The 23,672-nt window shown below is 41.5% G+C and overlaps 1 protein-coding gene across 2 annotated transcripts; it reads right to left on the minus strand.

Moving 5' to 3' along the window:
• Nucleotides 1-6,441: 6,441 nt before the first annotated feature.
• On the minus strand, nucleotides 6,442-22,572 carry LOC108025475 (dipeptidase 1). Of its 2 annotated transcripts, XR_006367323.2 has the most exons (9): nucleotides 22,263-22,572; nucleotides 15,545-16,278; nucleotides 15,181-15,250; nucleotides 14,938-15,114; nucleotides 14,768-14,852; nucleotides 14,606-14,681; nucleotides 14,312-14,450; nucleotides 8,750-8,948; nucleotides 6,442-8,631 (listed from the first exon to the last, which is right to left on the minus strand). XR_006367323.2 is itself a non-coding variant. In XM_017095987.3 (8 exons), exons 2-8 carry the CDS (start codon nucleotides 16,198-16,200, stop codon nucleotides 8,841-8,843), a joined length of 1,311 nt encoding a protein of 436 aa, XP_016951476.1. In that variant the 5' UTR covers nucleotides 16,201-16,278; nucleotides 22,263-22,572; the 3' UTR covers nucleotides 6,442-8,840. The 2 variants fall into 2 exon arrangements, 1 of the variants encoding a protein (XP_016951476.1); XM_017095987.3 differs by having other exon boundaries at nucleotides 6,442-8,948.
• Between the last annotated feature and the right edge of the window lie 1,100 nt (nucleotides 22,573-23,672).

Raw genomic sequence — 23,672 nt, forward strand, 5'->3', positions numbered from 1 at the left:
CAAACAGTTGCAAGGAAAAAAGAAATAAAAGCGAAATGAACGAGCAAAATTCGAGAGTAAGGAAAATTAAATGGCAAAAGAACAAAAGGAGTTTTGTAAGCCTGCGGGGATTTCCCCCGGAAAAGCCACATTAAAATGTTAATGCCCCATAGCAAGTTGATACCGGGAGCACAAGGTAATTGTGCTGCAGGGCCAGCAGCAAATTGGTAGCAAGGTCAGTCACAATAACCGGAAAATCTAGTTCAAATAACCCTTCTAAGTTTTCACCCAAACGAGATGCCATAGTTTCTTCAATTTATCAAAGATTTATTTGACAAAGCTCTTAGATTGCAAATTTAGCAAAGGAAACCAGCCTGACAACACCGAATTCCGCCGCAACAACAGGAGCAAGAAAGTTCTTGCTACCAAAATAGAATTGAAGACTTTGCGGCAACAAAAGCAACCGATTCGGCAGCCGGAGTAAGAAACAGCTCAGGAAACAAATAAAGGCGAGAGAGTAAAAACCAGGGGGGAAATGGGTTAAGAATGCGCAGATTCTATGCCCTTTTTATGGTTATCAGAAGGGATTTAATAAAGGGTTCTTATGAAAGTAGAAGCACCATATCCCTCTAATGTTACAGGATACTTTGGAAATAATATAATATGGTTAAGGGATTAGTCTGAGTTCCTTAAGTTCTATGTGTATTTCTACGATTTTATGAAACACTAACCACTTATTACCATTTTCTCTGCTCTTAGGCTAAATCTAACTTCTTATCCGATCGAGTGTGCACTTTCATCCTCTGGCGAAAAGGCTCAATTACCCTAGGGAAGGGCATGCGGGGGGAACTTTATAAACATTTTAAGTGCAGCTGGAGCCGGGAACAATGGGAAACCACGGCAATGGGTGCAATGAAACCAAAATCTCACAGAGGCACCGACTGCAAATAAAATCTCGGGCAGGAGTGGCAGGAACAGCAACGAAAACAGAAACAGAACGAGTAACAGAAACCGGAAGCGGACTAACAAAGCAAAACGGATGCGGAAATGGCAGCAACTGATGTCTGAAGGAGCTGTCTCTCAGGACCTCCAGCTTCGCATCCTGGCAGGGGAAGAGGAAAGCGAAACACTTTCTCTCCGCCTCAACCGAAAATGTCGAAAGTCATGAGTTTATTTTTTCAGATTGGCCCTCTAATTTGCACCCAGTCGACCAACATTTGTATTATAATTTTCCGAGCTTTTAATTGTGTCAACAGCAAGTGCTGTTTGTGGAAAGTCAAGCCAGGGTCCCTGCTCTTGAAATCCGGCCAGGATGTTACAGTCACTTAACCTTTAAGCAAATGACGACAGGAGTGGCAGGGAAGTGTGTGAAAATTACTGGCAAGTCAAGCCCTCAGGCTTCAGAGTGACAAATATTTTGCGCATGTGTCGAGCCTCCGGGTCCCCTCAAAAAAAAAAGGGAAAGTGGGGTGTGCAAGCGGAAAAAGTTGAAAATTAAAATTAAATGTTCAAATATTTGAGAGGGGCCCGCCTTATCGACGCCCTGGCAGCGGGCAAAAGTGTTAAATTGCCGCTTTCAGCACAATGTCGATTGATACAGGGGGCTGGGATTGATTCGCTGGTGGCACACTACTAATGAAGGGCGGTGTGGCCCCTCGAGTCGACCCCCCGCCCTGTTTACCCACCATTTAACCAGTGATTGGATCACAACAGCCCCTTCGGCCACGCCTAAAAGGACCTGCAGCCCCCGGGACGATATGGAATCCATGTGAAATGGCACAGCGGGCCGGGTGGAGAGCAAAAAGAGCAAGATTTATTTATTTTCCATGCTGAAGTCCATAAGGAGATACTCTATATGCAAAGGGGGTGTTTTTAAGGGTATCTAGTAAAATAATATTTCTGAAAATAAGGTATAGTTTATAAAAGGGCAAAGGATTGAGCTCCTTCAATATAATATAATAATGTTTGGATGCAAAAATTACTTTTATTTTTATTTAGGCTGCAATAAAGATATTTAGATATAGAGTTATTACAAATTGAGGATTAGCATTTTTTATTTTTTTTATAATAAAATATATTTATCTGCCAAATACCAGCACATTTATTTCATTTATATCTCGCTTTGCTGTTCCTATAGCCCACATAGCCGCTGGCAGTGCTCTTGGCCAAATGAGTGTAAAAAATAGCCATTATATGGGCCGCATGGACGGGGAATGGGAGCCAGAAAAAGAGGACTCTTCGGCAGCGGACCATCGGGGGCTGGTTACATATTCAATAGCTTTTGAAAAGCATGCTTAACAATAACAGCAGAGAGCAAGAGGCAGCTGAAAAAAGGGCGAATCATCGGAGGGGCTCCATCACCCATCATGCAGCAAACACACACTCAGACATTTGCATGTCAAGTCCTGGCAGGGTCCTTCCTGCCTCTGCCCCCCTACCATTCCCCTGCCCCATCCCGCTGGCATTAAAAACGACCATGAATAAATTTTAACAGCGCCTGTGTGTTAAAGTATTTAATGCTTAAAGGCTCAGGCCGTCCGGCCGTGCGCCTTAAGCCATGCCACATGTTGAGACAAGTGCCTGGAAGAAGGAGCGTTACGCAGGAAAATGGGTGTAGCTGCACTGGGAGAAATGCATTATAAATGTTGTTAAATATTAATTATGTTTATTACGCTTGTTCATAAATAGAAATTTTAATTGATCTTTAAATTCGCATTAAAATTGTATTTATTATAATGTACATTTTCTTTAAGAATATAAATATATAGTATTTTGTATTAGAATTAAATATTGTGGTAAATAAAACCATAAAAAATTAATGTTTACTTCAGCTCTTCGTTCTTCGAATTTTGTCAATTAATTTTATTATTATTTCAGTATTTTTCCCAGGTAGAGCAGCTGGTTACCCCCGTTTTCTCTGCGTGTACCCCAATGAAAGTGCGACTGCGGGCGTGTGTGTAGATGAGCAAGTAAGCCTGAAGAAGCGAGCGAGTGGGCGTGTGTGTGTGGGCACTTGTCACTTTGACAACACGTCGCCAACGTCATCACTTCACACTCAAACATCCCGCCGTTGTCAACGACGTTCGACCGCCTTCTCCCCAAAAGTTCCACACTCCTGGATGCCTTCCTGGTTGGGGCTTCTTAGTGATTAAGCACATAATTGGATTCATTCCGGCGTAGAGCTCGTCTTCTCTCTTCGGAAACTTTTTGATATTTTACGATGCTGCAGCAAGGATTTGTGGGGCTAAGCATTAATTGCCTTGCGGTTGTCAACAGCATATGTCGGTTCTGGGCAGATTTCTCACTTTCCAGCCACGGAAGTAGAAATTGTCATGCCTGGCACTGGAAAAATACTGTCATAACAACAAAGCCAAGAATCTGGAAAGGTGATAAGATTATACAAATTGTTGCACATTATGGCAGGATACTAGGTTGTATTGTATTATAAAAGCAGCCTAACATTAATTTAGACTTACAGAATATTGTAAAATTCTATATTTTTACTTTACCATTCCTTCGCTCAGTGAGTTAAATCTCCACCCGCTTCCGAAGAATTTAAATTATCCGAAACTCGGTGAGCTCTGCCGAAGGACATCTAAAAGCGGCACAAAGCCCCAGACAGTGGTCATTTTTGGGGGCATGGAAGGGACCTCAGGACACAAGGACATCTGTTCGCAGCTTAGCAGGGGCTTAACCCAACGAGCGACCGATTGTCTGAAATATGAAAATTGGTCATCACATGCGTGCCCCAGCTGCCAGTGGGATATGAATGCGGATTTTATAAATGCCTCGTGACTGCATTATAAATTATTCAATTTACTTAATACAAAATCAATTCTTATAAATTGAAATGGGCTTTGGCGGAGCGATGAAAAAATCATGATGCCATCATCAGCGTCGCTTCATCATCGTAACCATCAAAGGGCCATGTGGGCGAGTGTGTTACACAATAAACATCATCATTAAATATAATTGCATGTAACAGTTACTCAGTTTCAGTTTGGATCGAAACTCTGCCGCTTTTCCTCTGTGAAAGAGGAGAAGGTCGTCCTGTGGCTTTTCCGGGTGGTATTTCTCTGGTTGAACGAATGTGGAAAACCGCATTTGTTATGCAAACGCTCATTAAAATGTTTGCCGCGTTACGCATACGCATTGTTGGACGAAAATGAAATCGCATACAGTGTACTTTTTCTCCCCCTCAAATTCCATTCGATTTGTGTGATTTTCATTTTCAGTTTTTCCGCTCCGCACACAGCATGACCACTTTTCTCGTTTTAACTTTTCACCGTTCTAAAGAAGACATTTTCACCTGCTGTTCTGCACTTTTCACTTCAACTGCAGTGGGGCCAAGAAAGGTTGAGTTGTTGTGCAATGACACACTGAATATTTCAGGAATTTCCTAATTGTTTAACTGGCAGTCGGAGAAAACAAAACAATCCTTCCTTTGCCACTTTTTCGGCAATCCCTGCGTCCTTTTAATAATTCAAAATATAATCGTTTGTTTGCTTGCACTGAAGGAAAAGTGTTATTTATTTGGGTATATATTCTAGACTAAGATTAAAGTATAATTTCAGATAAGTAATTTATCTGAAATATTGGATTGTAAGTGAAAATAACATTTGTTTAAATAAGAAATGTTAGTACTATTTTAATTCTCTTGATTTTCCCAGTGTGCGCGTGTCTGGGCTTATATTTTATATTTGAAAAACAATTTTCCAGCAACGACAATGAAAATGTCGGCCAAGTTTGTGCGGAGGTCCTGTTCTTGGTCCAGTTGACCAGGACAACTCAGCATGTGGCTGAAAGTGCCCGAAAAAACTCGAAACGAAGCACTAGATGAAGCATAAGCAACGCTGCGCGGAAAAAACCATAGAGGGCGAAGAGAAACACAGAAAAATAATAAAAAGAAATTGGACAATAAAATACAACAATTTATGGCGTAGAGCAATCCTTTCTGGTGGCACTTTCTGGGGAAAAGGCGGCGGTGGCACCAAAAGTCGGGAAAAGGCGGCAACATTGTTTGCGGCGGGTGGGTGGTGGTGCGGTGGGTCAGCAAATCGTCATTGGAAACTAAACGAAAATGTTTAGTATGATTTTTTATTTCACTTTGCCATTTCTCTTCCCTGGCCGCCCACTCACATACTTCTTTTTTATATATATTTATTATGGCCAAGGTTTTTTGCTTTCATATTTTTGCTTCTCTCAGGGCTGGCAAGTCCAGATTTATTTTAAGAGGATTTGGAGTGGAACTAGTGCGCCAAGTATTTGGGGATGTCAAATCAAAATTAATGCCACAATAAGTTAACAGGGCTGCCATTGTGAGGGAAAATGAGTCTAAGGGGCAAGTATTTGCAGAAAAGGGTGAAGTTAAACTGATGATGGGTAGTGTAAATGCCATACAGCTAAATACGGTCAGTGAAATAGGCACTTTTCCGAACTGTTTTTACATTTTACAGATTACTTTTTATTTTGGTAATTTATTTTTTTCTTGTTAAGGATTTTTCGCACTTCATCCACAGCCACAATACCAAAGTACGTACTTGGCTTTCGCTTCGCCTCGCGCTGGTTCGATTTTCCGCACTCGGTTTTTATTACTTTTATTAGTTTCCACTGGTAAGTGATGGCTGTTGGGGCTGCCAGTGGTATGGCTGCTGGTAACAAATGTTTAACAAAAGTTGTTGCCACTGCGGGCTTCGCTCCAGCTGCCAGCGAGATGATTTAAACGAGACGTGCGTTGCCAGCCCCCGGCAATCGGGTCCTTTTAGTGCCAAGGACGAGTTCTGAGTTCCGAGCAGCGGGCTGCGAGTCCCGAAAACCGAAACTTTATTTCATTTAATTGAAATTTTATGTAAAACACACATTTCGTTTCGTTTGATGCATAGTTTTTTAACGCTCGCAGCGCGCCGCCCCCACTGCCTCGACCAGAAATGAAACAAATGTGAAATATTTGCAAGTTTTACGAGCATTGAGTTATGTGGTTTTGCGGCCAGCGGGATTCCAGCTGCTTGACCTTCGCCCCGGCATGGGAAATAAAATAAAAACCCGAAAAAGCGGGAGATAAACTCCATGATTTCTCACTGTTTGAACTGTTTTGGCCACCAAAGCGCAAATAAATTACATTTCGAAGCACGGGAGTTTTATCTACCCCAGCTTAGGGCGTATAAAATGCGCTGATATAAACAAACTGGAACTGCAAATCCTTTTATTTTTACGTTCGAATTGACAAGCCAACCCCTGACAGAATTCAGACAGATAAATGGGTGGCGCAAGGACGTGGGATTGGGATGGCCAAGTGCTGGCAGGATGTGTGTTTCGAGTGCTATCGTCGCAATAAGAATGCGGCAAAAACAATGGGAAGTGTTGATGGTCGTTGAAGAGTCTCACTTACAACCAGTGATTTCCTCGAGAGAAGAGCTTCTTTTCCTGAGCAAACATCCCCTAGAAGAATAAGTCACCCTCTGGTTAGTTTTATAATTTTTATGAATTTATTTATATTCCGTTTTGGTATTTTTCCGCTGGCCACTTACGACATCTTCCAATTTACACATATGAATTAATTTATTTATTCTCTGTTTGTTTTTGGTTATTTCCAATTCACAACTTGACATACTTTCCATACAATTATTATTTCTATTTGATCATTATCCATACAGATATTTACAGGGTGTTAAAATGCTGTCAGCACTTTTCAAGTATTTTCCTATACGGTTACAGTTGGGTTTTCCACTTTATTATAGGCTAATTGTAATCGATAAATTGTAGTTCTGTTCTCAATTTCCATCAGCAGTAAAAATGGTTGAATCTCTTTGTATTTTCGTTTTTTGTCAGTTTTTGTTGTTGTTAAACATTAAATAATTATAGTTATATATAAGTAGTAATAATATAGATCTGCAATTTAACTTTAGTTTTGATCACATGTGTTATTCTTTGCCTTTTGTTTTGTTCGCCTCCCGTTTAATCATTAAATATGTTCTGGATTTGGATCTATTTTTTCAACGTTTTTCTCTAAACAAAACAGTTTAATTTAATTTGTAGGTTGAGCTGCAAAAAGTTGGTGGCCAACTTTGCAAGTTTGATGACCAAATTAAAACAAAATATTTGAATGTACATATCTATACATGAGTGTGTGATATAGGTGAGTACGCGTAGGTATATGAGTTAAATGGCTTACAGTTTTCCCATTGCTCTCTATACAATTGTTATTTAATATTATTTCTCGCTTAATTGGTTTGCTCGTGAACTTATTTGCAATTTTGGCGGGTTGAATTTTGTATGGATCTATTAATTATACAGTTTGGTTACCATTTCGCAACGCTTTACTTGAATATTGATTAAAAGATTGGTATTTAAGCCTTACAAATGATGCAAAAAATGTGGTTACATTCAACTCGTGCATTGAATTACATCCTTTTTTTCGGTTCTCCTCGATTTCGCATTAAACCTTGGCTAATTAAATGTTTAATGTTAATTAACTAATTAAATGGGAATTTCATTTAGGTTAATAACGAAATTAAAAACTCTTTAAACGCATAATGTATTATAATTAAATCGTTTTGCTGTGCGTTCGGGCTAATGAATTCAGTTTAACCAACTGCATTGGCTATCTGATCCGAAAAAAAGCCCAGCAAAAATCGCATGTTCGTCTGAATTTAACGTTTATTTCATTAACTATTAGCTATATTCTTTGTAAACTTCAATAACTTTTTCATAGAAAAAATACACGATGAAAAATTAGATTTTCCCTCTGTGCTAACATTGAGCTTGACTTTTGTGATTAGCCTCGGCTTTGCTTCGAATTCGCTTCCACTTTGCTTTCGGTTTATTAATTTCAGGCTAAATGTGCTTTACTTTTGCTATTATAGGCTTTACTTTCTCTAGCTTTTGTGTGCTTTGGTTTTTTCTGCTTCGCATTCCTAATCTTCCTGTTCTGCTTTCTTTTTTGCCTGACTTAGAGCTAGAGCTAGAGATAAAAATAAACATGGCAATGATATTTACACAGTGTTGGCCAGTTCGGGAAAGGGGATGCGGATGGAGGAGGGTTCTGGTTCGAGGTTCTTGGGGGCGTTTGTTGGTGGTGGCAGCCTCCTCTTGCCACTTTGTATTTGTTTACGGGCAGTGCCCAGCTGTGCACAAAGTTGCACGCACTGAGGAAAATGCTGGTATATAAAACAAAAATTATTGATATACTTTTACTTAACTTTCTGACAGAAAAATAAACATGGAATGCAAACAGAATATTTAAAATAACAGCTAAAGAAATCGGTGCGTCTTAAGCTTAAATGCTTTTTTAATTCAAATTCTTAGTAAATATGACTGAAATATAATATTTAACAAATTGTAATGCAAGTCCTTTAAGTTTCTTAAAACAAAAGTGAAGATGTTTAGAAAAAATATTCTATACAACAATATGTGTTAAATTTTGATGGTTGGTTATAAGTAAATATAAGTTAAATTAACAATAAATTATATAGGAAATGTTACTACGACCTATCTAAACCTATATATATTAAACAAAAATCAAACTAATTTTTAAGAGATTTTTAATCGTTTTTGATTACATTTTTCCCAGTGCAGCAACAGCAGTTGGCCAGCTGCTCGACTCTGAGCGATTGCAAAATGTCGGCGCTTTTTTTGCAAACGCGTGTGGCAAGCCTGCGTTTGTGCAGCATCATGCCACACAGAAACAATAACAAAAACAGCAACGGCAGCGGCAGAGAGGAGGAAAACTTTGTCAATTAACCTAAAACAAGTTTCACTTTACAACACGTACGCTTGACATAATTTTTTGCCATTTTCGCCTCGGGGCTGCGATGAATGGGACGCTGTGTGCGCATGGGTGAGCCTTACAAATGGAGAAATTATCACGTTCTTGGTCCTTGATAACGACAATAGGATCGGCCCATAATGTCTTCGGCTGGAATTGACTGATCGATGGGTGCCACTCGCAGCAGTTCCATCTGATCGCGCACCTGCAAGAGTAAATCAGGGTATTTCATTTGATTAATACACCATTAGTCATTAGCCATTAAATAATTATGTATGCATGCGTGTGGGTAAGTGGGTGGGAGTGACGACAGCTGCATTTGATTGATGAAAATTGATTGCATCGCGCCATCGCCAAGCTGGCACAACTTACAAAAGTTATTTAGCGTAATTGCCAAAGTTTTGTTTGAATTTTCAAATGCAGAAATGATTTCTTGGAACTTCTCGTGTACTCTTCATATGGCATTAATATTGTTCGCAAGTTCTGGCGCGGCGCTTAGGCAACCAAATTGGAGTTGGATATTAGTTATGGTAAACACTCTCGCGGGCATTGCCAAATGGGTTTTCTAGAAACTGATTACGCACTTTGTTTGGGCGGGAATTTTGAACTGATTGTCTTTGAAGATTTTATGGATTTAATAACTGAGTTTCGGACAATAAAATAATATAGCATAGGCATATTTTCCGCATAAATCTTCGAACCCTTCATTGCCACAAACACATTTAGTATTTTAGAAATATGTTGGAATCCATTAAAACTTCCTGCAATAGACTCTCTTTAAGGAAAGGCTGTCACCCGACACGAGGAGCAAGGATACCCAGAGTCAAATGTTTGCAGAGAAACCTCTTCCGCATGTCTAACTCGCCCGGCACCCACACAAACGTCCTGAATCCTTAAAGAGAGGCCCGAATCTGAATGCCAAACAGGCAGCTCTTAGTCCTGGCAAAAGTTGAAGCACATTTAATGCCACAAACACATAAAAAAGATGGCAGAGAGGGCAGAAACGGCAGGGTGGGCGGAAAAAACGAAATAAAATGAGAGAAAATGTTTTGTTTTCAACACCAAACACCTTTTGGGCGGTGGGCCAGGAGGCCTAGGTCGGCTGGTCCCATTTCCTGGGTTTTGTTTGCCATACAACAATCGAATTTACGACTTTTTTATGAGGCTTTATGTGCGCCCTGCCACACAAACAACAATAAAACGTCAGCTTTGGCTCAGTCATTGCACTTTGTGTGCATGACCCACTCACACAAACAGGCCCGAACACAACAACTATGGGAACTTTGAGCCATTTGCCTTTTGGCTAGACTCTTCCGGCCTTTGAGCTGGCTTTCCCCACTCGCAGCCCCTCCATTCAGTGGAAATGAAAAGCCCTGCGCACAGTTACAGTTTGACTGAAGAGCTCAAAGCGGAAAATAAATTCCCACGCCACCACAAGGCAACGCATTTCCCAGCAAAACGAACCCAAAGCCAAATCAATTGTAAGAAGGTCAGCGGCAACACTTTCACAATTCCACACACACAAAAATGACATGATGAAATGTCGGTTATTTAGATGATATTATAAAAAAATAATTTTTATATTGTCCTTAACTATTTGGAGTACAGATTTTATCCAAGAAACTGTCATAAAAAATAATCCTCAATCAGTCAAAAATCATTTTTAAGAGGCTCTGAGTTGGCAAGGTATAAGAACACACAATTTCAAAGGACCAACACTCTGAAATTAAATAATAAGCCTTTGGGCTATCTTTATTGTTTTCAGTGTGTGTGCGTAATAAAAATTATCTTGAAACACAGAGCTCTCCCTCCTTATTTATAACAGGATCAGATTGACCCCCATTTCGAATCACTTTATTTTGCAGTGCACACCAGGCCTGCAAAAGATATTTAAATGAATTTGTCTCGCACAAATTGCTGCCATTTGCCGGGGACATTTGGCCAGCCCCCTCTCCAACCCCCTCTCAGGCCACATCCTAAAAGTATCTCTCGGATGAGGGACGAGGCCTGAGCCTCCGTTGCCGCCACTTGGGCGATGTGTCGTGCCAAATGCCCTTTTTCGCTCTCGCATTAGATATAAAAGGCTAAAATAAAAGATACATTTACACAAACACACAAGTGGGTACGGGGGAGGGGCCGCCCTGAAATCCTTGGCTTTTCTTTGCCCCGACGAAGCTGCCTTTGTGTAGATAAAAACTGGCGTCGAGAAAATTATCATGTTCATGGGCTACGGCTATGGCTATGGCAATGGCTCTCGGATCCGCAGATCCACTGGCCGCCTCCTACGCCCACAAATTTGCGGCCATCCTTGTTGTCCCAAATGTCCTTGGAAATGTGTTCCCAGAACCGGTTGCTTTGCTGAGTCTGATCGGAGCGTGGATAGTTTTCTGCTGCTGCCCCAGATATGCACTAAGTTTTGAGGCATTTTAAAAATTATGGGGTCATAAACCAGCTCTGACACATAAAATCATTTAAAGTGAGGGAAATCTTTAAAGAACGACTTAGGTTTTTAGAAAAAAACAGGCATTGGGTTATTATAAAAAATGTATCTTAAAATTCGTTAGACTTGATAGCTCATCAAATTTATAGAAAAGTAAAAAATTATTTTTACGAATACTTCAAGAGAAAAATTATAAATATAAAAACAGAAAACTTATAATGTAAAAGCTTTTATTTTATATAGTTTTTTAAAAATTAAATTGAAATTTCTTAAACTGAGCAGAATAATTTATTATTTAATTCTAATTCCTGTCTTAAATCCATAGGATTTTTTACATAGGTTCCAAAGTTTTGCTAAATCTCTCGAAATTCCCTCGAAAGGGACTACGAGAACACGCCTCCCAGAGTTTTAAGCGAGTGCGTGTCCAGCCTAAAAGGGTATTATATATGTGCTGGCCGAGCTCGTCTCCATGTTCTTTGGAGCGTTTGTGCGAGCGATGGCAATCATCAAAATGGCCTTTTGCCTAATTTCTATGACTTGCTTAATTATCACAGCCATGACCGGCCCCCAGCCCTCCCCTGGGTACACACACACAGCCCAAAAGAGCATTAAGCTTCTAATAATTGAACATTTGACCCGCTTTCCGTTATTATTTAATTGCATTACGAGCGAAGCTCTTGGCGACGCCCATAAGTAGGCTATAACGTATTTTATTTCGCCGGCCTCGGCATGGAGACGGGGGACATGGAGCTGGGGACTTGGAGTTCGGTTCAATGAACTGGGGCCTCCGGCTGATGCAAAACAAAAGCAAATGTCATTCGGATAAGTATATGTATATGGCCTGGCTTAATTTCCAATGCTCTGGGCTTTTTGGCCAAAGATAAAAGGCGTTGGGTAACATTTTTAATTACTTTTTACCGCAAACAGCGGAAAAAAGGCGGGGTGAAGGCGAAAAAAATACAGAAACAAACAGAAACGTATTAAAATACAATTCTTAATGAGCATTATGGCCATGTAATAAACAGCAGTAAAAAAAGGGTATTGTATATATGGCTGCTGGCTGAGTGCAAAGCGCAATAAAAGCCCTGCGATTTTAATCAGTCGCAAGGACTGCAAAGTAGGCAATACTTTTGTGGCCTTATTTTTATGTTGTTACGATTACGCCATTCCATTGCTGCCCCGATGATGAGGATGGCGTAAGAGCGGTCTGTAATAACGGACATTAAGTATTTCTATGCATTATATACACGCCCTGAACTAAAACTAATTACAATGTAGAGGCTGCGGAGAAGGCGCGAGAATATGATTAAAGTTTGCCCGGGTCGTCTCTCAGTCAGCGCGAGACAAGGGCTAAATTAAAAAATGCTGCGGCATCTCTTTCTCAACTTGGTCAAAAGGGGTGGCATAGGGGGTGCCATGGGGTGCCGAGTGGGCGGAACCCGAAGGAGGTTTTTATAATCAGCAAAGGCAATAAAATCCACGAGCACGGCCAGTGTTCAGGGGGCGTATGATTTATTTTCGTTATTAAATCTTTAAATTGGTTCAGCCAAAGGAGCAACTTGCCAGCTTCCCAGATGAAAGGGGCAATTATTCGACTATTTTGATTTAGAGAGCAAGGAGTAATCTTCACATAAATGGCTCTATCCAGTGACTAACCAGGAGATGTATCTACGAAATGTGAAAATTACTTTTTCCCCTTCCATTGCAGATATGAATGTATTAAAGGAGGTATTTCAACTTTAAAACCCTCCAGCATCTTCATTTGAATTGCAGAAGCTTGAACGCCATTATCTAAATATCTGACCATTTAATTACCACTCCACTTGCCTATCAGTTAATTCGAAGCACTTTTTTATTTCCAATTCAAGAGCAGTAAACACACATCTTCCGATGGGAAAACTAGAGTACCGTCTGCATCGTTTAGCCGTACATCTATCTGGCCATTCATGCATCCGAGCACCGAACTATCCAACCGTTGGACTGAAAAACAAACCCACTTGCAGGCCTTTGAATGGCACTAGTCTCCGCTCGAGTGCCGTTCAATGCCGAGGAGCAACTTCCTCGAGAGGGGCTCTGGCCCAGTCCCATCCTATATTGATCTAAATTGAATGCTGCTTGAGCTTGGAGTGCCCAGACATGGTCGCCGTCCTCCTCGACGAGGAGCAGTAAAAGAAATCCCCCAGCCAAGCCAAATCCCAATCCCATTCGCATTCGCAGGACTCTAAGCTGTATATCCAGGCGGAGAGCAGACGGCAAACAAGCTGACCGCATCCTGCAAACAAACTGCAACTGAAGCTGTTGCTTCGGTTGCGATGGTCAGGCCCGTGTATAAATATCGGAATAAGCATTTGAAAATCCTTTTAAAATTATTTCACAACTTGCGTCTTTTCGACGTCAGGCAATGTCCTGGCAGTGGCCTGCTCCTGCTCCTGTTTCCCCATTATCCCCTGCTGCCCGTCGCCCATTCCAAGTATGTGCAAATTCCATTGCAAAGCCACATTATTCCTTTTATCCTTGCGAAAGGAATTCTCCAACTGCAATAACAACCGAGAGAAGGAGCCGGCGAGGATACCATACCAATGTCCTTTTCCAACTTCTTTGTTTGTTTGCTGTGAAATGTGTGTTTAGTTCTGGGGACTGGCTTCGACTTTAAGTCGGTCAGGTACGCGCCTAATACCAAGAAAAAATATCGCAAACATAATAAGGCTGCGAAAAATATTTATACTCTCGCAACGTACTCAAAAATATTCCTCAATTCTCGAGAGGCTTAGGATCAATACCCTGAGTGTCAAAAAGTATGCTTTAAGTTATGCATTTTATGCAGCCAATAATAACACCTTAAAATATTTTTAGAGCACACCTGCACAAAAATACACTGAGGTTCTCTTATTATTTTGTAAAGATTTAAGAAATATGTTACATCTTTGGAGTTTCAATTAAAGGTTTAGGTAACTGAAGAACAGGATTATCTTTTCCTCACAATTGTTTTGTTTTTCTAAGTGTCAGACTGCAAAATGCAATACCCTTTGCCAGAGTATCTAAGCATCCTTCAGGGGCAGAACGTTGAACAATAGAAAAATGCCAGAGAAGAGTGAGCAATTTCTATGTGTTTTTTGCTGTGGACTCACCGCTTCGACTTCCTTGAATACACGTATTAGATTCCTGCCAGCCAACTTGGCAATATCCTCCTCCGACCATTTATCAGACTCGAGCAGGGCAGCAAAAAGATGCGGATATTTGGACACATCCTCCAGTCCTTTGGGCACTCTTAAGTGGAAAGCAGAGAAAGCGAAGAAAGTGGAGAAAGTCGGGAGAAATACAGAAACACATAAAGTAAGAGAGGGAGCGACCATAATTTGGCAAATGAAATGAAATGTAATTGAAGGCGCAGCAGAAGGCTGGCCAAAAGTTGCCGCACTTACAAGTTGACTCCGTCGTAGCCAGCTCCAATGCCAACATGATCGATGCCGGCCACCTCCCTTATGTGGTTGATATGCGCTGCGGGGTCAAAGGGTGGCCCGAAAAAGCACAAGTTTAAAGATTAATAGTGCGACCGGAAAGCGACCAATGAAAAAACCACCTACCCACAACATCGTGCAATGTCGCCTGTCCGGAGCAGCTGACGAAATGCGGATAGAAGGCCACCATGACCAGACCGCCGTTGATTGCCTGCATTGGACGCGGAATAAGATGCGGATTGGGGTATATGGATTAATGGGTGCCCCCGGAATTAATGTCGCCATAATGGACTCACAATGCGCTGCAGGACGTGGTCGGGAACGTTGCGGGAGCTGTTGCAGATGGCGTGCGCCGAGGAGTGCGAGAATATTAGCGGGGCCCTCGAGGCGGCCAGGGCGTCCAGCATCGTGGGCACCGAGACGTGCGACAGATCAACAATCATGCCCAGTCGGTTCATCTCCTTGACCACCAGCTGCTCGATAGAGATGGGGATTTATTAGGATCTTACTAACTAGATAGTTTTCAAGGGGGCCCTCACCTTGCCGAACTGCGAGAGGCCGCCTATGTGCGGGTACTTCCCAGGTTCGTCAACTTTGCAGCAGTCCGCCCTATAAAAATGAATTTATAATTTTTAAAAAGTTTTACAATAATAAATTCCAACAATGAAATTATTTTTAAGTCACAACACATAATTAATATGTGCTAACAGAAATAGGGTACAAATCACTTTTAAAATGGTCTAAAAGTATGCAACAATATTTTCGCAAATTTGAAGTAGAATGTTACCACGAAAGATGGCGATCTACATTGCATACTTATAGACACTTTTATAAACAAAATATGTGAAACCTTATTTCCAATAAATATTAATAATGTATGTATATATTCAATGATGAACTCACCAAGGTGTATTGCAGGTGTGTGTGAGAGTCAGGTATCTGGCGCCCAGTTGGTAGAACATTCGCAGGACACTCAGGCTGGTGCCGATGGCATGTCCGCCCTCCACGCCAATGAGACTGGCGATTTTGCCAGTCCGATGGGTCTGTTCGATCCCCGACGCCGTCGTGACCAGCGCCATGTGATGCGGATACAGCTGCACCAGTCGCCGGATCAGGTCGATCTGCTCCAGCGTCAGCTGCACTGCATCCAGATGCTGGGACGAGCAGGGGGCGTAGGCGGACCAGAACTGGGCGGAGACCATGCCCTCCTTGAGGCGGCGCAGATCCGTGTGACTCCAGGCACTCGAGGACCAGGGAGCCAGCTCGCGCAGGTCGCCGCCAAAGTGAAAGTCCTTCAGCTGGTTCTTCAGGAACTTGCGGATATTCCACGGCAGATCGTTGTGTCCGTCGATTAGGGGCACTTCCTTCAGGACATTCCGCACCCGCTGCATCCGGAAGTCGAAGTCGTCGGCGGTCTTGGAGCCCCCTGACCCTCCGGAGGCCCCGGCTGCTGCTCCGGCCGAGCATCGCAGGATGGGCAGGACGAGCGGGAAGTAGACGAAGGTCAAACAGTTGAGGCCACAAAGCACGAAGCCCTTTGGCAGCTTCCGCGATTTCATTGCCCCCGAGCGGCACGGAGCTCTAGTGGAAGAGCACACAGTCCGCAGCACTCACATTGATGGTGTTTCGCCTTCTAGCTGGAAACGAGAAATGAGAACTAATGTATATCCAGTGTTCAGATAGAAATATGTGTGGAGTAGATAATTTACTTTCTGCCTTGTAAAGCAAATTCATTAATTTAAAACGTATTCCCTAGAGATATAAGGTGTCAAAAAGTATGCAGTGAATTATGGATTTTCAAATATTTCCTTGCATACTTCTAGGCACTTAAGAAACAATTTCTTTCTGCCGCGTACAGTAAATTCATTAATTTAAAGCTTAATCCCATAGGGTGTCAAGACATATGCAGTGAATTATGGATTTTCAAATAATTCCTTGCACACTTTTAGGCATTTAACAATAAAGTACTCTATAACCGAAGTTAAACAATGTCACAAAATCATCAAATCGTTGCGACACTTTTAAATATTAATTTCAAACATCAAGCAATCTTAAATCGGAAAACTTGTTTCCTTGCCTTTGGAAGGGGTTCTTTCCCCCGTATTTGGTGGCTCAAAGGCGGGGAATTGGTTTAGCCTATCGCATGTGCGGGTGGCGTGATTGAGCTATTGAAAGTTGTTGGCAAACAAATGTCATAAATATAACGCCCACGGCTGTGCCACCGAATGGCCCCGGCTCCTGACCCCGACACAAACGAGCCCCAAAGCCACGCCCCTTTAGCCCGGCTTTGCCACCCCACAAACATAAATAAAACTTTTCATATTTATTTCAGAGCCCAACTTCAAATCGAAATCGCGCACAAAATGCATAAAATGCACAATAAAAATGCAAAATTATTTATAGCAAAGTTTCCTCTCGATTTATATGCTTTTTTTTCGCTTTAGCCAGCATATCACCGAACCCCAAAAAAGAAATCATAGAAAATTTAAATAGTTTCCCCTGCCGTACGGTGAAAAAGTTCTGGGAGGGAAATACTTTATCCGTACGCTTTTATTTTGCTTGTTTTTCTTATTCGCATACGACATAAAGTTTGGCTTGAGCCTGGCAGGTGGCAGAAAACTAAGCGCCGAAGCCAGGGGAAAATCGAGAAAGCGAAGTTCTAAATATTTCCCCAAGAAATTGAAGTCCTGTTTGGCTAGGCGAAACGGGCCAAGTGGGTAAATATTTATATGTTCTTTGTCCCAGAAAGTGAAATTAAAGTTTTGCCCCGAAACCCAGGGAAACTGAGCTAAACTACTTTAATAGTTTTCAACGCAAAAGTCGGCCAAGAACTGGAGCAATGTAATGGCCAAAACGAAATGGTAAGCTGGGCAAATGGAAATGCTTTGCCAAACTTGGCAGTGTCTCACAGGATGGCTAAGGAAGGATATCGGCTCTCACGATGTCAACAAAACTAATAAGTACATCCCTAGTAGAGGATTTTAAAAATAATCAAATTATACAAATCTTTCTATAATAATATTATTCTCTTATACATTATTTTTGTATAACACCTTAAAATAATGTTATGAGTATGTGATAAATAATTGAGACATTACTAAATCTTATTAATTCTTTTTAATTTTCCATTTTAATTCCCAATATATTTTTGGTCATTGTATTCAATTTTTGAAACCTTAAATCCCATTGGTTCCCCACAGAAACCAAACCTTTTTACTTTTCTTGTGATTATGCTAACACTTGCCTTTCTTTTCTATTTTTCCCATATTATTCGTCCCCTTATTTTTCCATTTCCCCGTGCCCACTGTTGGTGTGCACTCTGCAGGTCACAAAGAAATGCGAGTGGGGTTGCGAGCGAGGGGCCAGTGGCATCCGCATGTTGATTTTCATGCTCTGATGCCTGCGAACAAAATGAAAACATTCCACTGAGGAGAACTGGGGCGATATCTTATCTGCTTCCGCTTTTCCTCCCATTTGTGCAACTGATTATGGATTCGGTTTCTTCGGGGTTCGATTTTCCCCTTCGGCATACGCTTTTCCCTTCGCCTCTGTGCTGTTTGGCACAGTCCTCCAGCTATCTGGCCAAACAGAAATTATGCAAAAATCAACAGAGTCAACGATGAGCAGGAAATGACAACATTGACAAGGGCAACGCGCCACGAATATTTTGCGACATGCAAAACGTGACTGAAACGCAACGCACGATTTATTAATACAACAACGGCGGAGAGGAAGCCAAATTAGACCCAGTTGGGTTAACAGGAAGCAAAGGACCAAGGACGAAGGCCGTCGAAGGACGGCAAACAAAAGTCGAGTCTGGCAGAGTCGGGCCTGTGAAATCGAAAACGTTTGGCGCTTCATTAAGCATTGATGCCTTAAAACAAGCGGCATGCAAACCGAAATTAAGAGCCACAACATGGGATATTTAATTAAACTGAAGAGTTCTCGTTCGCAGCAGGGGAAAAGTCAAGGGATGAAGCTGAATTTAATGTAATCCCGGGATCTGCATTAAATATGTTGCAAACGGAAGTGAACTACTAGCATCTGTGGTCTTGCTGAAATCAAATATGTATTGTCCTTGATTGGGAGGTCAAATTAATTAAAATTTAAAATGCTTTACCCACCGCTTTAAGAAAACACATCCCTAAGGATCGATAAATCTGTCTTAAAACACATCTCTTAAATACCAGGTAGTGTGTAATTTAAGCCCTATTGAAGGATATTAAATATGGCTGGTGGGTTAATAAATTGTATTCCTTTCCCTCGCTGCCCGGGAGTGAGCGGCATACAATTGCAGGCAAAGGACAAAATGGGCGCAAGGATAACTGCGTGCAACGCTGCGTATGAGCAATGTGTGTGCGCCGCCTTTATTTCATGGATGCATTTCTTTTTTGTTGAGTGGCATGCATGGGCGTAGGGCTGTGCCGGAACGAACGGCAGGGGTTCGAGGGAAATGGCACATATACGGGGGAGCAGGGGTGTACGTACTGAATCGTACATTTATTGCAACATGAAACATTATTTTGTATGGCCTCAAAAAAATAACGAACCTAGGAAGAGAAAAGGAAGCGCGGCGAAAAGAAAGTACGGGAAAAATGGGGAGAACGGGGGCGGGGTGAGGGGGTTTGGGTGGCTAGAAGAAGAAACCGGAGTGCGCGCGTTGGAAAATTGCAGTAAGGAAATGCGATGTCCTCGTTGCAGTTGGAATTTCCATGCAAAGTGGCAAGCGAATAAATATAAAAATGCTTTTCTTTTCTACATTAGTGCACCATTTAAGGAAGTTGCCACGCCCCCAGCCCCCTGGCCCCCTCAGATATTGCACGGCGAGTTTGTCGTCTTTCATTTTCATTCCCATTTTTCCCTTCAGAACTCCAGGAGCCCGAGCCGAAGCGGCAAAAAATAAAGGAAACGTGCCCGTAAACTACAGCAGACAATCAAAATGCATTCATGTGCGCTTACTTTACGTTATTTATAATCAAACCCCCAGTCCGCCCGCAGTCCCTTTCATTCAGCTCTAAATTCCATTCACTGGCGAATTGTAGCAAGCAGTCAATGCGAAAGGCACCCGAACCACCGCCCCCAGGAGAAATTTTTTCTTCTTCCGAGGATTGGGTGTTTTTCCAGGGGGGGCTCTGGGATTTGTGAGCTCGGCAGGAATGTGGAAGCCCGGCGTGACAAGGTTTCCCACCCACAATGCTCAAGTTGCGTTCCCCGAGGCCGTACTGGTTTATGCTTATTCAATTTTACAAGGATAATAAAACGTATCATTAGGAGTCCTGGTAGTAACAACGGATCACATGACCAGGCCAAGGCGGGGTGGAGGACGAATTAATTCCTAGAAGATTATTTTCCAGAACTTTGAGCAGGAAAATTACTGTTCACGGCTATGGGAAACATGGGATTACCTTGTTTTAATTTCTGTAAGCACTTGGGCATTACCTTTGCATAAAACATTAGGGTTCAAGTGGCGTGGGAGGTATTATTATTAAATCAATAAGAAGTATTATAATAAAATTATTTAAGATCCTACAAATGAGGGAGAAATATTCCTTCGCCTACACTTAATACACTTATAAACTCTCAATGCAATTGACCTATTTATAAATAAATATATTACTTTCAATTCAAACATTATTTTCCCGCAAAAGTTGAGAGCCTGGTATTCACCGCCATTCTGAAAATTTCACGAAATGAAAACTTTTCCACATGTGTACTCGTATTTGCATAAATTAATAGATCGGTCGCTTGGAGGCAAAAAATGGGACTCATGTGGCGAAGCGAAATAAAATTAGAAATACAAAAGGAATCAAATCAAACTTTAACAAGGATGTTCTGTGTTTGTTTCGGTATATTGTGCTTTTCCTCGTTCTACGCACATTCTGGTTGGTCCGTAAACAAGCGCAACTGAACACGGGAAACTCAATGGAATTTTTTCGAGGACCGGAAAAGCGGCAACAACCAACCGCACAGATACCACCGGAATGACAACCGGCCCAGAGGCATGCGGATGGCCTTAGAATGAATTGAAATTATTTTACAACATTTTCATGTTTCTGGCCATTTGTTTGATTTGCCTCGACCTTCGCTTTCAGGTCGCTCTTCCATTGTTTTTACTCCCCTTTTTGTGCATAATTTAAGCTCGAGTTGAGCCCAATTGCAGGCATAGGAATCAAATGAAGCCCTAAAAAAAGTTCTGACCCAAAATAAAACGACATATGTTGCGGAATGCCACAAGTAATCAGAAAATAAACCCCCCAGCAGATGTCCAAATAATGAGCAGTGGAGCGGGAAATTTGAGAATGATTTGGGGGTTAAAATACTGGAAAAACTTAAAAATAAATATAGTAAAAAAAAGAATAAAAACTGTTTTTAACACAATATACGATATATATTTCCATTTAAATAATGATATACAGCGAAAAGAAACACATTTCGAAAGAGATACAATTTAATTATTTTCCCCACAATATTTCTCTGTTTGAAAATCCCAGCAAATTTAGTAGAAAGCAATTAATTCCCTACCCCAAAACTGCCTTGTAGAAAGTCCATTTACCATTAGATTGAACTCTCTCTCCGAATATCTCGGCAAATCCAGGCTGACAAACACTTGGAAATCGCAATTCGTTCCATTTCACGAGAGATTCCTGATCCAAGCCACTAAACCCAAGCTGCCAGAGACCATAAACACTCTTGTGCCGAGACCAAGACTAAAAATGAGACGAGCCAAAGGTAACAAGCATTTATAAATGCCACAACAAAAGCTAGAGAAATGTGAGCCGGAGTCTGGGTTACGAATAGCCAGGGGCGTGGCCGAGGAGGGGCTGGAGGTCGGGGGCGGATAAAGTTCAAAGCAAATTGTTGCGGAAGGCAGGAATCAACATTATCATCAGCAGCCAGGATGCTGCTCAGTCGGTTATAGGATACTCATTCTCATTTTCATTCCCATTTCGGGCAAATGCAGATGAGGACGAGACAAAACACAGACACAAGCTTCGGTGGGGGGAGGATTCTCCCGGAGTGTGTGTGTAGGGGGCGGGAGTGGCAAGAGGGTGTGTTTTGTGTCGCCTGCCGCATATTAATGAGCCAAATGCCACAAAGCCAGGCTAAACGCGCTCCCATCAATTGCTCAATATTACGACTCTGGCGGGCAGAAATCTGCATATGAAACCCATGGTCGTATGTACACTGAATACTCAGCAGAATCCGGCAACACTATTTTGCATTCTCTGCTGCACACATGCTCCGGCTTTTTTGGGTGCTAAGGAACAGGGATCTTAAACTCATCTTAAATTTAAGCCAGAAAATCTCCAGAACACACAAAAGCTTTAAAGAGGTTCTATTATAATAACATCAACAGAAATAATACGGTCTGGCAAGCTTGCTAATGGCAAAATAATGGGTCTTGTCAAATCGTTTTTAAATCTATTCCATTAAAAACGGGAATCTCTACTAACAAACATGTTGGGGTTTCCTAAGGACCGACATATTTATTTCATTATTTTTCTGAACTTTTTTGTTTTACTTCTTGAAGCTGAATTGAGATAGATTCATAAGTTAAAAAGATATCTTAATATTTAATTTATATCCCATTTAAAGAAGCCAGTCCCCTTTAAATTCTTACCAAAACAGGGCAAGCAATTTATCATTCTTATGGCCCGCAAGTTCGCACTTTTTCCGCACTTTTTCCACACTTTAGTATGAGTTAAATCACTGCTGGTGCTTGAAGTAGTACTGGCTCTGGGCACTCCACTCTCCGGCTCACATAACTACAATAATCGGATATTATCTGGCTTTGCCGCACCGTACAACAGGACACGTAACGTAACGCATACGCCGCGGTGTACGCGGGTGAGTGCGACGGGGACGCGCAGCGCAAGTGGAACGCAACACGTGTGGGGCGACAGGTGCCGAGCGTTTGGCACACAACTCGACCGGCCGACGCACGAATTCGAACTGAAAACTGAACCAGAAACGGACTCAGAATCAGAAACAGAATCAGGATCCCCAAGCCAAAGTGGCAGGCGAGTGGGGCAGGCACCAAAAGCCGAAAAAGGACGAAGGACGAAGCCACGAGGTGCGGAGAGCAAGGCCAGCGAAGAGCTATTCGGCTGGGACTTTGTTATTAGGTAAGAGCAGTTCTTGGTTAATATTAGATATTATACCTACCATATTAACTAGGGAATCTTTAGAGGTTAAATATCTTTAAAATACTTATAAATATTATAAATATATTACCAGGAATAACCTTACTTTTCATTCGTCATTTCCGTTCAAAAATCTGTGCCAAGTGCTTCTGAACTCCGAGCATGTCCTTCTGAAGAGCGTGTATTTCTCTTTCCCTCAGTGCAAACTCATGCTGAAATACAGGGATATTTTCTCTAAGTAGACGCTCTCAGTCAGCTGTTCCGGGTGCCAGGGGGTTGAGTCCTTTAACATTGCAGGAGGTCAGGCATGGCGTGAAAGTCGCTTATCCTAGCTGCTGCTGCTGCCACCCCTCGTTTTTGCGGCGCTGCCTCTGGAGCGCCTGATGCTGATGGTCACGAAAAATTCATTGACCGCTCCAAGTAAAGCAGGTCGCCAGTAATTAAGCGAAAAATACTCCAAATTAATTATTCCTCTTCATTTTAAACTATTAAATCGTTAATAGGGGAGCGAAGTGCGGTTGACAGGCTATTTTAAAATATATCCTGCTTAGATAACGCTGGTTTGAATGCATGTATAAATTGCATGGAAAAACAATCCTTTGCTGATGGGCGCTATTTTTCACTTATCCGGAAATACAATATATCTATAAACCTGCTTGAAAAAAAAGCATAAAGTTAAACGATTGTTTAATTTAATTTTATAAAGCTAAGACGGTACATGTATGAAAAATTTGTCAAAAATAAAATTATGAGGAATATTTTTTCATTTATATGTATCTATTCTACGAGCTATCGATTTTAAATGTATCTTATATTATCTTATAAATATTATTGTTATTATTTTAAAGATATATAACAATTTTTTTGATTGCATTATTATATTTTCT

Source organism: Drosophila biarmipes, chromosome 3R, assembly GCF_025231255.1.
Source record: "Drosophila biarmipes strain raj3 chromosome 3R, RU_DBia_V1.1, whole genome shotgun sequence".
NCBI lineage: Eukaryota > Metazoa > Arthropoda > Insecta > Diptera > Drosophilidae > Drosophila > Drosophila biarmipes.